At 39.5% G+C, this 18,078-nt stretch overlaps 1 protein-coding gene across 8 annotated transcripts in view; it reads right to left on the reverse strand.

Moving 5' to 3' along the window:
- LOC786996 (glycerophosphodiester phosphodiesterase domain-containing protein 4) overlaps positions 1 to 18,078 on the reverse strand; it is a 138,271-nt gene that overhangs the window by 10,410 nt on the left and 109,783 nt on the right. For all 8 annotated transcript variants that reach the window (XM_059875143.1, XM_059875141.1, XM_059875144.1 and 5 more), the window contains 2 exons: positions 8,246 to 8,393; positions 3,496 to 3,578 (listed from right to left, as the gene is read on the reverse strand). In XM_059875143.1, coding sequence (XP_059731126.1) covers positions 3,496 to 3,578; positions 8,246 to 8,393 — 231 coding nt within the window. The remainder of the gene's footprint in view (positions 1 to 3,495; positions 3,579 to 8,245; positions 8,394 to 18,078) is intronic.

Below are 18,078 nucleotides of genomic sequence, written 5' to 3' on the forward strand. Positions count from 1 at the left end.
AAAGCCCACTTGGTCATGGTGTATGATCTTTTTAATGTGTTGTTGGATTCTGATTGCTAGAATTTTGTTAAGGATTTTTGCATCTATGTTCATCAGTGATATTGGCCTGTAGTTTTCTTTTTTTGTGGCATCTTTGTCAGGTTTTGTTATTAGGGTGATGGTGGCCTCATAGAATGAGTTTGGAAGTTTACCTTCCTCTGCGATTTTCTGGAAGAGTTTGAGCAGGACAGGTGTTAGCTCTTTAAATTTTTGGTAGAATTCAGCTGTGAAGCCATCAGGACCTGGGCTTTTGTTTGCTGGAAGATTTTTGATTACAGTTTCAATTTCTGTGCTTGTGATGGGTCTGTTAAGATTTTCTATTTCTTCCTGGCCCAGTTTTGGAAAGTTGTACTTTTCTAAGAATTTGTCCATTTCTTCCACGTTGTCCATTTTATTGGCATATAATTGTTGATAGTAGTCTCTTATGAACCTTTGTATTTCTGTGTTGTCTGTTGTGATCTCTCCATTTTCATTTCTAATTTTATTGATTTTATTTTTCTCCCTTTGTTTCTTGATGAGTCTGGCTAATGGTTTGTCAATTTTAGTCATCCTTTCAAAGAACCAGCTTTTGGCTTTGTTGATTTTTGCTATGGTCTCTTTTGTTTGTTTTGCATTTATTTCTGCCCTAATTTTTAAGATTTCTTTCCTTCTACTAAACCTGGGGTTCTTCATTTCTTCCTTTTCTAGTTGCTTTAGGTGTAGGGTTAGGTTATTTATTTGATTTTTTTCTTGTTTCTTCAGGTATGCCTGTGTTGCTATGAACTTTCCCCTTAGGACTGCTTTTAAAGTGTCCCACAGGTTTTGAGTTGTTATGTTTTCATTTTCATTAGTTTCTATGTAAATTTTGATTTCTTTTTTGATTTCTTCTGTGATTTGTTGGTTATTCAGCAGGGTGTTGTTCATCCTCCATATGTTGGAATTTTTAATAGTTTTTCTCCTGTAATTGAGATCTAATCTTACTGCATTGTGGTCAGAAAAGATGCTTGGAATGATTTCTATTTTTTTGAATTTACCAAGGCTAGATTTATGGCCCAGGATGTGATCTATCCTGGAGAAGGTTCTATGTGCACTTGAGAAAAAGGTGAAATTCATTGTTTTGGGATGAAATGTCCTATAGATATCAATTAGGTCTAACTGGTCTATTGTATCGTTTAATGTTTGTGTTTCCTTGTTAATTTTCTGTTTAGATGATCTATCCATAGGTGTGAGTGGGGTATTAAAGTCTCCCACTATTATTGTGTTATTGTTAATTTCTCCTTTCATACTTGTTAGCATTTGTCTTACATATTGCGGCGCTCCCGTGTTGGGTGCATATATATTTATAATTGTTATATCTTCTTCTTGGATTGATCCTTTGATCATTATGTAGTGACCATCTTTGTCTCTTTTCACAGCCTTTGTTTTAAAGTCTATTTTATTTGATATAAGTATTGCCACTCCTGCTTTCTTTTGGTCCCGATTTGCATGAAAAATCTTTTTCCAGCCCTTCACTTTCAGTCTGTATGTGTCCCCTGTTTTGAGGTGGGTTTCTTGTAGACAACATATGTAGGGGTCTTGTTTTTGTATCCATTCAACCAGTCTTTGTCTTTTGGTTGGGACATTCACCCCATTTACATTTAAGGTAATTACTGATAAGTATGATTCCGTTGCCATTTACTTTATTGTTTTGGGTTCGAGTTTATACACTGTTTTTGTGTTTCCTGTCTAGAGAAAATCCTTTAGTATTTGTTGGAGAGCTGGTTTGGTGGTGCTGAATTCTCTCAGCTTTTGCTTGTCTGAGAAGCTTTTGATTTCTCCTTCATATTTGAATGAGATCCTTGCTGGGTACAATAATCTGGGCTGTAGGTTATTTTCTTTCATCACTTTAAGTATGTCTTGCCATTCCCTCCTGGCTTGAAGAGTTTCTATTGAAAGATCAGCTGTTATCCTTATGGGAATTCCCTTGTGTGTTATTTGTTGTTTTTCCCTTGCTGCTTTTAATATTTGTTCTTTGTGTTTGATCTTTGTTAATTTGATTAATATGTGTCTTGGGGTGTTTTGCCTTGGGTTTATCCTGTTTGGGACTCTCTGGGTTTCTTGGACTTGGGTGATTATTTCCTTCCCCATTTTAGGGAAGTTTTCAACTATTATCTCCTCAAGTATTTTCTCACGGTCTTTCTTTTTGTCTTCTTCTTCTGGGACCCCTATGATTCGAATGTTGTAGTGTTTAATATTGTCCTGGAGGTCTCTGAGATTGTCCTCATTTCTTTTAATTCGTTTTTCTTTTATCCTCTCTGATTCATTTATTTCTACCATTCTATCTTCGAATCCACTAATCCTATCTTCTGCCTCTGTTATTCTACTATTTGTTGCCTCCAGAGTGTTTTTAATTTCATTTATTGCATTATTCATTTTATATTGACTCTCTTTTATTTCTTCTAGGTCCTTGTTAAACCTTTCTTGCATCTTCTCAGTCTTTGTCTCCAAGCTATTTATCTGTGATTCCATTTTGATTTCAAGATTTTGGATCAATTTCACTATCATTATTCGGAATTCTTTATCAGGTAGATTCCCTATCTCTTCCTCTTTTGTTTGGTTTGGTGGGCATTTATCCTGTTCCTTTATCTGCTGGGTATTCCTCTGTCTCTTCATCTTGTTTAAATTGCTGAGTTTGGGGTGTCCTTTCTGTATTCTGGCAGTTTGTGGAGTTCTATTTATTGTGGCGTTTCCTCGCTCTGTGTGGATTTGTACAGGTGGCTTGTCAAGGTTTCTTGGTTAGGGAAGCTTGTGTCGGTGTTCTGGTGAGTGGAGCTGTATTTCTTCTCTCTCCTTTCGAAGACCTGGGTTGCTTTTCTGGGTGTCTGATGTCCTCTGCTGGCATTCAGAAGTTGTTTTGTGGAATTTACTCGGCGTTTAAATGTTCTTTTGATGAATTTGTGGGGGAAAAAGTGTTCTCCCTGTCCTACTCCTCTGCCATCTTAGCTCCTCCTCTGTCATTTTTTTTTTTGACAGATAAAAAGACTATGGTCTTGAAAGGGGCAGTGTCACCCAGCAACCAAAGGAAAAGCCAGGACTAAAACCCAGGCTTCCTGGAGTGGAAGCTTGCCCTTCACACAGCATCTTGCTATGTCCCATCTCGTGGAAGGAGGGGAAGGTGGAGGCACTTGTTCTGAGCAGTCTTCAACCCCTCTCCTCTCCCAACTGATCCACAGGGGATCTGTATTAATAGGCTTTGATTAAGCTTTAGTGAGAGTCCTAGTTCTTAGAATATGATCTCGTGTTGAGGAGGAAGAAGGGGTGTGAGGACCTGCAGCCAGCATGAGAAGAAATGGGAGGTTAGGATGATAAAACCCCATCTCCCTGAGGATTTGCCATGTGGGGTTACAGGAAGAATGTAACTGTTTTTTTCTTAAATTTCTGTAAAACCATTTATATTTTTGGAAAAAAAATCATTTAAAATTACAAATAAATGCTTACCAAATAGAATAAAATATGGCAACAATGAAAACTGCAGAAAGAATATCCAAGAAAATCCACATGAACATATAGAAATCTGGTGTCTGCAAAACAGAAAACACAGTTATAGGAGTTTGGAGCTGGAAGGGATTGTAGCTCATGTGGGTCAAGTCCCTTGCTTGAACCAGGGATGGAGCAGGGGCAGAGCAGGGGGAGGAACCACGATTGCCCGAGTTAGTGTCAAACACAGAGGGTACCTGCTGCTGTCCTAACAATCCCCTCTTACATGTACCAAGGGCTCTTTAAGGGCTAAAACACTCCACACACTTCATCTCTCTGGACCCTTGACTGAGGCCTGAGGGAGTCCCAGAGATGTCACATAGCAAGTCTATTCTGGACCCAGGACTACAAGCCCAAGTTTCTTGACTTCCAGTGCTCTCTGTGCTCATGACACAGCTTTCCAAACCTGGCTGTGCATCTAAATCTACCTGAGCATCAGATTTTAGTAATACAGGTTCCTGGGCCTCATTAGAGACTCAGGAATTAGAATTTCTGCCCTCCAGAAACAAGTAATCAGTCTGTGAACCAGCATTTAGGAATCATTCCCCTAAATCACGGTACTTCAAAGAAGCATGTCTCAACAATTCTCAAATACAATTCTTAACCAAGACTAACATGCCTACTTCTTGAGTCTCCTTGCATAAATCACGCATTTCACAAAGCCCCATCTTCTAGCTTCACTTGCATGAGATTTTACATTCCCTGGTTTGGTCTTCCCTTTCTACTTTCATTATTTCACCTCCAATACTACTTGATGGTACTAGGTCTGACATGATTTTTTCTTTCTTATGCCATTTCCACCCAATTACAAGGTCTTTTCTTGGACTGATTAGTAATGATAATATTAACAACAATAACACAAATGACTGTGATAATGATGAGCACAACTAACATTAATGAGCATTTATAGGAGCTAAGGAAGTGTTATAAGCATGTTAAGGGTATTTGCACATCAATCCTTCGAACAGATCTAATAGGCAGGTACAGTAGAAGCTTTTAACCAAGTTCCACTAATCTAAGGCTCCTAATGCCCTATGGTGGAGAAGAAAATGGCAACCCACTCCAGTATTCTTTCCTAGAGAATCCCGTGGACAGAGGAGCCTGGTGGGCTGCTGTCCATATGGTCACACAGAGTTGGACACGACTGAAGCGACTTAGCATGCATGCATACATTGGAGAAGGAAATGGCAACCCACTCCAGTATGCTTGCCTGAATACTTGCCTGAATCCCAGGGACAGAGGAGCCTGGTGGGCTGCCATCTATGGGGTTGTACAGAGTTGGACACGACTGAAGCAACTTAGCAGCAGCAGCAATGCCTATGGGAACCTGACCAATGCCTTGGCCTGTTCTAGGATGCTCGTTGGGTGTGCTGTACAGTCACTAAGAATCAGTTGTTCTTACTGTCCATATGGCTTTATAACAACTGTACTTGTTATGATTGTGCAGTATAATTAAATATTACTCAGATCTGTAAAAATTGAGTAAAAAAAGATGGCATTTTCAAAGGACACTAAGTCGATGTTTAGAAATACTTGATGATAAAAGGAAAGGTTATTAAAAAAATAAACTGCAGGATTTCCCTGGTGGTGCAGTGAGTAAGGATTCGCCTGCCAATGCAGGAGATGCAGAAGATGTGGGTTCAATCCCTGGGTTGAGAAGACCTTCTCGAGGAGGAAATGGCAACCCACTCCAGCAATCTTGTCTGGAGAATGCCATGGACAGAGGAGCCTGGCCGGCTACAGTTCACAGGGTCGCACGACTGGGGAACTGAGCACACACACACGTCAATGCAGGGGACAAGCATTCAATCCTTGCTCTGGGGAGATTTCACATACTGAAGAACAACTCAAGACCATGCACCACAACTACCGAGTGCATGCTTTAGAGCCCACAAGCCATAATTACCAAGCCCGCACGCCACAACTACTGAAGCCCACACACTCTAGGGCCCGAGAGCTGCAGCTGCTGAGCTTGTGTGCCCTCGGTGCTATGCTCCACAGCAAGAAAAGCCACTGAAACGAGAAGCTGCCTTTCTCATTGCAACGAAGAGTGGCCCTTGCTTGCTGCAACTAGAGAAAGCCCTTGCAAAGCAATGAAGACCCAGCACAGCCCTAAAACACACACACACACACACACACACACACACACACAAACTGCAAACGAATTAGGTATGAGTGAAACAGTAAGAGACGAGGGGTTGTGGGATTATTATGAAAATCTGGGTGGATATCTCATTCTCCCAATGACTTTAAGAATTGGACATGACTTAGTGTCTGAATAACAACCAAAGGAAACAAAACTTAGAAATTATACTTGGTTCATTTTGGAGTATATATAAGCAAGGGAATACAGAATTCAATCAGCTGAAATGCCCTCAAAGGGAAGACCTTGAGTCTTTGTTGAAAGGTGAATAAGTATTTTTAAATGTATGAGTTATGTATGTGGTGGATTGTTTATAAAAACAACCACAATATTTCTCACCAAATGCAGGCCTGTATGGAATATGACTTTGTTGTTCCTCCCCATCAAGAAGTAAAGCGTGTCTCTCCTCTGCCCCCACCTTAGATCTGGACTTGACCATGTGATCATCTTTGGCCAGTGGAACATTAGCAAACATCACACTTGGGAGATCTTGGAAAAGGCACATGCACGGGGCTTGACCTCTCATTGCTGAGAACCCAGTGCCACCAAGTGAACGTGAGCAAGTTGGCGTCATCGAGGATGAGTGACTAAGTGAAGAGAGGCCTCAGTCATCCCAGTAGAATCCTAGACATATGGGTGAGGCCATCCTAGGTCACCTAGCCCGGCCACAGTGGATGGGACCAGAGAAAGTGCTCAACCATCATAATGAATGTGAAATATTTGTCAGTTTTAAGCCACTAAGTATTAGATAGGTTTTTCCAACATAGTAAAATGCTAACAGACCACATATCATTTATTTCACAATTCCTCATCTAAAATTTTTGAATTAACAGACTGCTAAGCAGACAGGATTATATTGGATAAAATTTGCTTCTACTGTAGTACCTTTAATCCCCAGTTTACAAATAACAAACTGAAGCCTGGACAAGTTAACTAACATTTCCAAGTTCACACAGTAAGGGGTTGGGCCAAGATCTGAGTCAGTATATTCTAACTCAGGGTGTGGGTTGCTTAGGCAGGCCCATGGATACAGGCCTTACCTTCCTGAGCAAACTGACCTTGAGTCCTTTAAAAAAGCCCAGGCCAGGTGTAGAAACAAGCTTTTGACTTAACATCCTTTACACTCTCTGAATTTTGAATCACATGAATTTATTATCAATTTAAATATTAAATTGAAAAGTTTTACTTAATAAAGTTTTATTTAATATACCCAAAGGGACAACTTTCAGACATTACTGGTTTAGAGGGATAGGATTATGGAGGGGTATATTGATTTCCAACTTACGTACTTCAGAATGATTGAATTTTATATACTGAATAAGTTTAACCAATTTTAAAAGCAAAAATGCTAGAAAAATGTATAATATATACATGACGGAGGATATTACGGAGACAGGCAAGTAGAGAGGCTTCACCTATGCCAAGGGACCTGTCATCCAAGGTTTCCTTGAGGGTAATCTGAAGAATGCTGCCCAAGGCACCAAGGAAGAAGGAGTAAGCAGTTCGACAATTCCACCATAGGGCCTCAATGCAGTACTGGCCCTATGAGATTGTGCCCATGGCCCTGATCACCTCATACCTGCTCCTGACCCTGATCAAGTCAGAAACAAGGACCAGTGAGGCTGGAGGTATGGAGAAAGCAACCCAAGATATGTAAGCTTCTCATTTAGGTTTCTCTGACTAAAACTTTGATGTTCAAGGCAGTTTAGAGTTTGGGTTATTACTCTGGACAAGACATTTGATGTTGAATTGAGGCTTTCTGGTGATTAAAAAGAACTTTAAAAATTATCTAAGAGTGAACTATAGAGAAACTATGGAATCTGAGTGAGATCTTATTCAGGGACAAGAAAAGACTGAGGTCACAGAGCAGTTTTCTGCTGTAGGCTATTGTGTCTGACTCAGTCATCCCATTCTACCTCTACACTGATAAGAAAAATTAGCTCTGTATCATTTAACTGGTTAACTGGGGCTCCCTTCATAGATAATAAGTGATGGAATTTATCTGGAAGTGTAACCCAGATGTTCAGGGCCCCATGCCTCTAACCATAAGCAGTAGCTGGATACACACTCTCCTTTTCAAAAGCATTTTTACTCAGGATACACAGTTTTCTCTTGGTTTCTTTCCCACACCTCGTATCACTGTCGTCGTTACTGTACCTTCAGGAAGGTGGAGCTGCAGTAACAAAACTCTGGAATCTGACCTCATTCTGAATATTGCATTCATGTGATAATGTCAAGGATCTTAACTTCAAGTTTAAGATTCCCCATGGTGATACTCCTAGTGGGTTGAATTCAACTCCAGAGCACTGCATTACATTATGCATGAAAGGCACATGGTGAGGACTCAATAAACAGTGATTATTATACCATTAATAATAATTTCTCCCTGAAAAATCACAGAAGGTGCTGGGTCAGAGAAGCGGGAATGCCACATCTTCAATGTCACATAAGTCTCTGCTCTTAAGTAGCTCACCTAGAGACCACACAGTGTGCTAGGTAGGGGTGGGGAGGGGGACAGAGACTCCTATTGTACTAGACTTGGAAGAACAATCTGGACAACCAGCTCACCATGAAGTAGTAAGGGTGATTGATCTCCTTCAGGACCTGAATGTTGTCTGTTGTCACTGAATGAATACTGGAACACCAGGCCAGTGAGAAGAGCCAAGGTTCATTGACGAGGTATACGTTGATGGTGATGTTAGCTGCTTTATATTCTCTGGGAAGAAAAAGAACCCACAGGAGATTTAGACTTAATCTCACTCTCACATCTAAAAGGGAAACAGCCACCATGTCGTGAAAGGTTGTTGCTTAAATCACTGGAAACACCTGGTCATGTGACAACTTATGATATGACATGCTGAATTAGCTCATGTTGCAATGAGGATAAAGCTCTAGGCTTAATACCTTTACTCCTGTACCAACAGTAGTATTTTATTCTTTTTTGATTTTTAAAATTTTTATTGAAATATAGTTGATTTACAATGTGTCAGTTTCAGGTTTATAGAAAAGCGATTCAATTATACATATATACAGTTCAGTTCAGTTCAGTCGCTCAGTTGTGTCCAACTCTTTGTGACCCCGTGAATCGCAGCACGCCAGTCCTCCCCGTCCATCACCAACTCCCAGAGTTCACTCAGACTCACGTCCATTGAGTCAGTGATGCCATCCAACCATCTCATCCTCTGTTGTCCCCTTCTCCTCCTGCCCCCAATCCCTCCCAGCATCAGAGTCTTTTCCAATGAGTCAATTCTTCGCATGAGGTGGCCAAAGTACTGGAGTTTCAGCTTTAGCATCATTCCTTCCAAAGAAATCCCAGGGCTGATCTCCTTCAGAATGGACTGGTTGGATCTCCTTGCAGTCCAAGGGACTCTCAAGAGTCTTCTCCAACACCACACTTCAAAAGCATCAATTCTTTGGCGCTCAGCCTTCTTCACAGTCCAACTCTCACATCCATACATGACCACAGGAAAAACCATGTACCTCTATCTAAATCTATATCTATTCTTTTTTAGAAACTTATTCATTGTAGATTATTGTAAGATGTTGACTAGTTTCCTGTGCTACACTCTAGGTCCTTGTCGGTTATCTATTTTATTTATAGTAGTGTGTTTATTTTAATCCCAAACTTCTAATTTATCCCTCTCCCTTTTCCTTTGGTAACCATAAGCTTGTTTTCTATGTCAACAGTAATAGTAGTGTTTTAGTAAACTACATGCCCTAAGACAAAAAAGGAGGGAAAGAAGGGAGACAGGGAGGAAAAAGGAAAGCCCTGTCAGAATTTGTCAATTTCAATTCATGGTGTAAATATTCCTCCAATTTTTCTCCCATAAGCTGCTATGTGCCAGCTGCAGTACACTATTGTGTAGCAAATGTGCTTACTTGCATCAGAGCACTTACCACCCTTTACTCTATTTATCTGTTTTCCTATCAGTCTTCTTCACCTGACTGTAGCAAATTAAAAGCAAACACTTTGTGTTACTTGTCTCTGCATATCCAGTACTTGCTTCATAAGTAGTTAACTGAAGAAATAAAGAAATGAATGTTGATCTGGTAAATATTTACACTTCAAAAATAAAGACTTTTTAAAAAGCACTTAGTAGGAGAAATGGAACCCAAATTTCCCTGTGCACTAAATGCCAGTAAGTATTTGTGCACTGTCTAAAGAGGCAAGGAGATCCAGCCAGTCCACCCTAAAGGAGATCAGTCCTGAATATTCATTGGTAGGACTGATGTTGAAGCTGAAACTCCAATACTTTGGCCACCTGATGTGAAGAGCTGACTCATTTGAAAAGCCCCTGATGCTGGGAAAGATTGAAGGCAGGAGGAGAAGGGGACAACAGAGGATGAGATGGCTGGATGGCATCACCAACTCAATGGACATGAGTTTGGGTAAACTCTGGAAGTTGGTGATGGACAGGGAGGCCTGGCGTGCTGCAATTCATGAGGTCGCAAAGAGTCAGACATGACTGAGCAACTGAACTGAACTGAACTGAAGAGTCAGAAAGAAAGTAGAAGAACATCTAGTAATTCTAGTCAAGTTGTCATTTTTTGGAAAACCTCTCACAAACTACAGCAGGTAAATCCCTTGAAAATTTTTTTGTTGTAACCTTGAAATGGCATAGCATATTGGAACAGCTCTCTGCAAGTCTGCATTTGAATCTATCTTTGCCTTGTACTAGCTTCACAAGTTCTTAGGCTCAGTGTAAAAACTGTAAGATAAAAATAATACTACCACTTTCAAAGGAGTGCTTGCAATTACTTACCCATATTGGGTAACTAAGACAACTCTAATGTCTTAGAATTGTCTCTAAGATAATTCTACAGATCACTTAAAGATTAAGACAAAAAACAGAAATAAGGATACAGTAGTAAAAAGCTACCTTTTAAAACTTTTTGGAATCAACACACAAAGACCATTCACAATTTCTACATATTAATAATGAACCTATATAAACTGAAACATAATGTACCATTAACAATTACCCCCAAAGAAATGTAAATACACAGGTATTAACAAAACAAACATAGGATCTGTAAGCCATAAACTACAAACTATTGATGAAGGTAATCAAAGAATATTTAAGAAGTGAAGAGACATGTATTTATGAATTGGAAGACTTAGCATCACAAAATTCTCCTCAAACTGATCTATAGGTTAATGCAATTTCTACCAAAATATCACCAAGGTTTTTTTTTTATACAATTAATTTGACTGACTCCAAAACGTATGTCAAAAGGCACAGCTCAAAATTAACTAAAACTTTATTGAAAAAGAATAAAGTGAGAAAGCATCACTCTACTTAATATTAAACCTTACTATATATAGCTACAGTAATCAAGAGAGTGTGGTATTAGGGAAGGAACAGACATATGGAACCGCGGGACACAATTTTAAACCCAGAAATAGACCCATAAGAATACGTCAAAATGACTTTTGACAAAGGTGTAAAAGCAATTCAATGGGATAAGAGTTTTTCAACAAATGGTACTAGAGCTATAGGACAGGCATACGTAGGCAAAAAACCCAGAAAACCTCAACCTACACCACATACTTCATATAAAAATGGACTCAAACGGATCACAGACAAATACATAATGTAAAACTACAAAGCTTTCAGGAAAAATTGAGACCTATGGGCTAGACAGAGAACTCTTAGACTTGACAGTAAAAGCATGACACATAAATGAGAAAATGATGTTAGACTTAATAAGAAATGTAGAACTTTTGTTCTGTGGAAGAATCTTAAGGATATGCTACAGACCAGAAATAGACTGGGACAAAATATTTGCAAACAGAACATCCAACAAAGGATTATATCTATACACGTTTTGTCAGAACTCTCCACCATGACCTCTCCATCTTGGGTGGCCCTACACGATGGCATGGCTCATAGTTTCATTGAGTTAGACAAGGCTGTGATCCATGTGATCAGTTTGGTTAGTTTTCTGTAACTGTGGTGGTTTTCATGGTGGTTTTCATTCTGTCTGCTCTCTGATGGATAAGGATAAGAGGTTTGTGGAATCTTCCTGATGGGAGGGACTGGCTGAGGGAGGGGCCATGCTCAGTAAATCTTTAATCCAATTTTCTATTGATGGGTGGGGCTGTGTTCTCTCTCAGTAGTTTGGCCCGAGGTCAAACTATGGTAGGGGTAATGGCAACCTCCTTCAAAAGGGCTTATGCCAGCATGCATGGCTCCCAGGACTGTTGTATTCAGTGACCCTGAGCCCGTGGCAGGCCACGGTCAACCCGCGCCTCTGCTGGAGACTCCTGGACACTCATAGGCAAGTCTGGCTCAGTCTTTTGTGGGGTCCTTTCTCCTGGGTCCTGGTGTGCACAAGGTTTTGTTTGTGCCCTCCAAGAATCCATTTCCCCAGTCCTGTGGGAGTCCTGCAATCAAATCCCACTGGTCTTCAGAGTCAAATTCCCTGGGAATTCTCAGTACCTTTGTTGGATCCCCAGGTTGGGAAATCTGTTGTGAGCTCTAGAACTTTTGCAACAGTATGAGAACTTCTTTGGTATAATTGTTCTCCGGTTTATGGGTCGTCTGCTTGGTGGCTCTGCAGTGGGGCTAATGGCGACCTCCTCCAAGAGGACTTATGCCACATGCCACGTCTCCCAGGTCTGCTGCAGCCAGAGCCCCTGGCCCTGTGGCAGGCCACTGCTGACCCATGCCTTTGCAGGAGACACTCAAACACTCAAAGGCAGGTCTGGCTCTATCTCTTGTGGGGTCCCTGGGTCCTGATACACACAAGGTTTTGCTTGAGTCCTCTGAGCATCTCTGGTGGCTATGGGGTTTGATTCTAAACATGACTTTGCCCCTCCAACCATCTTGTTGGGGTTTCTCATTTGCCCTTTGATGTGGGGTATCTTTTTTTGGTGGGATCCAAAATTCTCCTGTTGATGGTTGTTCAGTGGTTAGTTGCAATTTTGAAGTTTTTGCAGAAGATGAGCGTATATCCTTCTACTCAAACTTAAGGCATTAGAAACTTACTCCCCACTGGGCCAATACTGGCATATTGGGAAGAGGACTCATTCATCTATTCATCTAGACTTTCAAACTACTGCACAATTGCACTCATCTCACATGCTAGCAAAGTAAGGCTCAAAATTCTCCAAGCAAGTCTTCAACAGGACGTGAACTGAGAACTTACAGATGTTCAAGCTGGTTTTAGAAAAGGCAGAACAACCAGAGATCAAATTGCCAACATCCATTGGATCACAGAAAAAGCAACGGAGTTCCAGAAAAACATCTATTTCTGCTTTATTGACTATACCAAAGCCTTTGACTGTGTGGATCACAACAAACTGTGGAAAATTCTTTAAGAGATGGGAATATCAGACCACCTTACCTGCCTCCTGAGAAGTCTGTATGCAGGTCAAGAAGCAACAGCAAGAACTGGACATGGAACAATGCACTGGTTCCAAGTTGGGAAAGGAGTACATCAAGGCTGTATATTGTCACCCTGCTTATTTAACTTATATGCAGAGTGCATCATGCGAAATGCTGGACTGTGTGAAGCACAGGCTGGAATCAAGATTGCTGGGAGAAATATCAATAACCTCAGATATGCAGATGACACCATCTTTATGGCAGAAAGAGAAGCGTCTTTTAATTTCATGACTGCTGTCACCATCTGCAGTGCCTTTGGAACCTAAGAAAATAGTCTGTCACTGTTTCCATTGTTTTCCCATCTATTTACCAAGGCAACTAAGAACATAATAAGATCATCAGTATCATTATGTGTCAGAGAATGAAAATTAAAACCACAGTGTGATATCACTACATACCTATCAGAATGGCTACAGTAAAAAATGACAATGCCATAAACTGCAAGGATGTAGAGCCCTGGGTCATCATACATTGCTGGTGGGATATAAAACAGTACAGGCCCTCTGAAAATGTTTGGAAGTTTCTTATAAAACTAAATAAAACTTACAAAGTTTCTTAGAAAACTTTGAAAACTACCATACTCCAGCAATTGCATTCTTAGCCATTAACCTCATAGAAGTAACAACTTATATTCACAGCAGGCAATTCAGGGAAGATGGCACAAAAAGAAGCACCAGGAACCTGATCCCATCCTGGACAATAACACTGGCAAAATCTAATGCAACTATTAATATTTTGGTACTATGGCATCTATTGTAGTCTTACAACTTTCAGGGACGTTTTAGATGGTAAGCTATAGTTAACATTGGTCAGTTTCAGCAACTATGACAGTAGCAGTTACCATTTCCAGACTCCCAGCTCTATGACAGGCAGCTGTGCCCACATTTCTAGAGCAGCTTGCACACAGCTTATAAGAGTCACAGGGGGCAAAACAGTCACCATCTTCCAATTACTGGGGAGTTGTGCTCTGATCAGTGACTGCTGCTTCTGGCTACAGACGTGCACAGAAAATGAATACAGTATTATTGTTGCTTTCCTCACCATGGCTCCCCCCTCACTGAAGCAAACATCTTCCCTTTCCACTAAAATGACTTCCAGTGGATTTAAAGGTTCAGTGCTCTTTCTTCCCCACCATTCATTTATCTCTTTCCCCCCTTTTTGGAGCCAGACATTAAAGATTAAGACATGCAACATATATGGGGAAAATTATGAAGTGATCACATATGCCAGGGAAAGGCATATTAGAGACCTAGAAGACCTTAAGTTTTGGTACAGAGACAACAACAACAACAAAACAAACAAACAAAAAAACCCCAAACAAACAGAAAGCAAAACCCAGAAAACCCTGGAGAAGGAGGAGATTCTGATTTCAAGAGTTACCAGATTATTACATTCAGTGTCCAGTTTTTAAGAAAAAAATCACAAAGTGTACAAAGAAACAAGAGAGTACAGTTTCATTCAAAGGAAAAATAAATAAATCAACAAGAACTGTCCCTGGAAAAGAGCTGATTTCAGATATACTAGATGAAGAGTTTTAAAAAACCATCTTGAAGATACTCAAAGAATTAAAAGAAGATATATAATTTTTTTAAAAATGAAGAAAACAGAAACAGTAATAGACAGAAAGCCTAGAAAATACCACTCCCAACTCTAGAGCTGAAAACCACAATAAATGAAATGAAAAACTGAATATTAAAATCCAAAGGCAGATTTGACCAGACAGAAGAAATAATTAGTGAACTAGAAGATGAATCAATAGATATTAATGATTCTGTGGAAAAGAAGCAAAAAAAGATTGATGAAAATGGAACAGAGCCTAAGATATCTGTGGGACACCATTCAGCAAGTCAATATATGCATTTTTAGGTCCCAAAAGGAGAGAGAAAGGAGCAGAGAGAATATCTGAAGAAATAATGGCTGAAGCCTGCCCAAAGGTGATGGAAGATATGAATATAAATATCCAGTCAACTCTAAGTAAGATGAACTCAAAGAGATCCTCCCTGTGACACAGTATATAATCAAAGTTCCAAAAGCCAAAGGCAAAGAAAGAATCTTGAAGCATTTGTCTTGTTGGAGATTCACAGGCACAGAAGGAAATTAAGATATCCCAGCACCCCACTCCAGTACTCTTGCCTGGAAAATCCCATGGACAGAGGAGCCTGGTGGGCTGCAGTCCATGGGGTCGCGAAGAGTCGGACACGACCGAGCGATTTCACTTTCACTTTATGCATTGGAAAAGGAAATGGCAACCCACTCCAGTGTTCTTGCCTGGAGAATCCCAGGGACGGGGGAGCCTGGTGGGCTGCTGTCTATGGGGTCGCACAGAGTCGGACACGACTGAAGCGACTTAGCAGTAGCAGCAGCAGCAGCAGCAGCAGGTAAACGAAAGCTGAAGGAGTTCATGGGCACTAGATCAGCCCTGTAGGAAAAACTCAAGAGAGTCCTCCAAGGTGAAATAAAGTCAAGAGACAGTAGCGCAAAGTCTAAGGGAGATAAAAGGATCTCAATGAAAGTAAATACAAGGGCAACGATAAAAGATAGTATTATTGTAACAATGGTGTGTAATTATAGTCTTTTATTTTATACATAATTTAGCAAAAGATCTATAGGAAAAAACCAGAATTATTAGTCTAAAAGCTAATAATTTTATAACTTTATCAACTTCACATGTGGTCTTCTACATAATTTGAGACACTTCTATTTAGAGGAATTATTAGTTTATGTTTGACACATACAGTATATAAAAATGAAATTTTCTGACACCAAAAAGTGAAAATGGAAGGATTGGAGTCATAAAGAAGAGTTATTGCATGTTACTGAATTTAAGCTTGTATAAATTCAACCACAGTGTCATAACTTTAGGATGGTAAGTGTAATTCCCATGGTAACACAAAATAATTAGGTATAAAAAAATATAAAAAAAGAAATGAGAAAAGGATTTAAGCAGTTCACTACAAAAAACAACTAAACACAAAAGAAAACAGTAAGGAAGAAAATAAAGGAAAAATTATAAAGTATATGCTGCTGCTGCTGCTAAGTCGCTTCAGTCATGTCTGACTGTGCGACCCCATAGATGGCAGCCCACCAGGCTCCGCCATCCCTGGGATTCTCCAGGCAAGAACACTGGGGTGGGTTGCCATTTCCTTCTCCAATGCATGAAAGAAGTGAAAGTGAAGTCGCTCAGTCATGCCCGACTCTTCGCGAGCCCATGGATTGCAGCCCACCAGGCTCCTCCGTCCATGGAATTTTCCAGGCAAGAGTACTGGAGTGGGTTGCCATTGCCTTCTCTGATAAGGTATATAGAAATAACAAATTAAAGTAACAGATGACAGAAACAATATTAAAAAAAATGACAGCAGTTAACAACATGACAATAATCTTCCCCATTTTCAGTAATTTTTAAAATGTAAATAGATTAAACTCTCCAATCAGAGATTGTCAGAATGCATAAAAACATATGACCCATGTTTATGCTGTCCACGAGAGACTCATTTAAGATCCAAATGCACAGACAGATTGCAAGTGAAAGGACAGAAAAGTTATTCTATGCAAATAGTAACTAAAAAGAGCATGGGTGGCTATATTAATATCAGATAAAACAGGGACTATGTAAAAAAGTTTACATGTGACAAAGGAGGATATTATATATTAATACAAGTTTCAACATAGCAAGAAGATATATTAATCATAAACATTTACGTGCCTAATGATAGACCAGTAAAATTTACAAAGTAAACACTGACTAAATTGAAGCTGTATAATAACAGTTGGAGATTTTAATATCTCATTCTCAATGATAAATAGAACAGTTAGACAGAAGATAAGGAAACAGAGGACTTAACACAATAAACTATATCTAAGAGACAGAACACTCAATCCAATAAGCCCATACACATTCTTCTCAAGTGCATGTGTGACGACTCTCACTTTAGATATGTTAGGTCACAAATTATATCCAATCAAACACAATGAAGTCAGAAGTCTAACAAAAGGAAAATTGGAAAATTCACATATTTGTGGGACTTAAGTCTAAGGGAGACAAAAAATCCTCAATAAAAGTAAATATAAGGGCAAGTATAAAAGATAGTATTATTACACTTTCAAGTAACTAAAGGATAAAGAAAGAAATTGCAAGGGAAATGAAAAAAATATATGGAGATGAATGAAAATGAACACACAAAAACTCAAGGGATGCAGCAAAGGTGATGCTAAGGGGGAAATGCATAGTTATAAATTCTTACATTTAAAACATAAGAGGATTATTGCATCTATGTTCATCAGTAATGTGGGCCTGTAATTTTCTTTTTTGTGATATCTCTGCTTTTGGTATCAGAGTGACGGTGGCCTCACACAATGAATTCAGAAGTGTTCCTTCCAAATAATATCATCAATGTCACAGAAGAACATAGATGCAAAAATCCTCAACAAAATATGAGGAAACCAAATCCAACAATATATTTAAAAGCTCATATACCATGATCAAGTGGGATCTATCCCAAGACTACAAGTTTTCAGTATTATCAAATTGATCAATGTGAAATACCACATTAACAAACTGAAGAATAAAACCCATATGATCATTTCAATAGATGTGGAAAAAGCTTTTGATAAATTTAAATATCCATTTATGATAAAAACTCTACAGAAAGTGGGCAAACAGGGAACAGTCAGCATAATAAAGGCCACATATATGACAAACTCACAGCTAAGATCATACTCAGAGTTAAAAAGCTGAAAGCACTTCCTCTAAAATCAGATCAGGAACAAGACAAGAAGGCCCACACTTATCACTTTTATTCAACATAGTTTTGGAAGTCCTAGCCACAGAAATCACAGAAGAAAAGAAATAAAATGAATTCAAATTGGAAAAGAAGAAGTAAAACTGACTCCATAGATGACATGATAAAATAGAAAATACTAAAGACACTACCAGAAAACTACTGCTGCTGCTGAGTCGCTTCAGTCGTGTCCGACTCTATGCGACCCCATAGATGGTAGCCCACCAGGCTC

Source organism: Bos taurus, chromosome 15, assembly GCF_002263795.3.
Source record: "Bos taurus isolate L1 Dominette 01449 registration number 42190680 breed Hereford chromosome 15, ARS-UCD2.0, whole genome shotgun sequence".
In the NCBI taxonomy this organism is placed as follows: Eukaryota; Metazoa; Chordata; class Mammalia; order Artiodactyla; family Bovidae; genus Bos; species Bos taurus.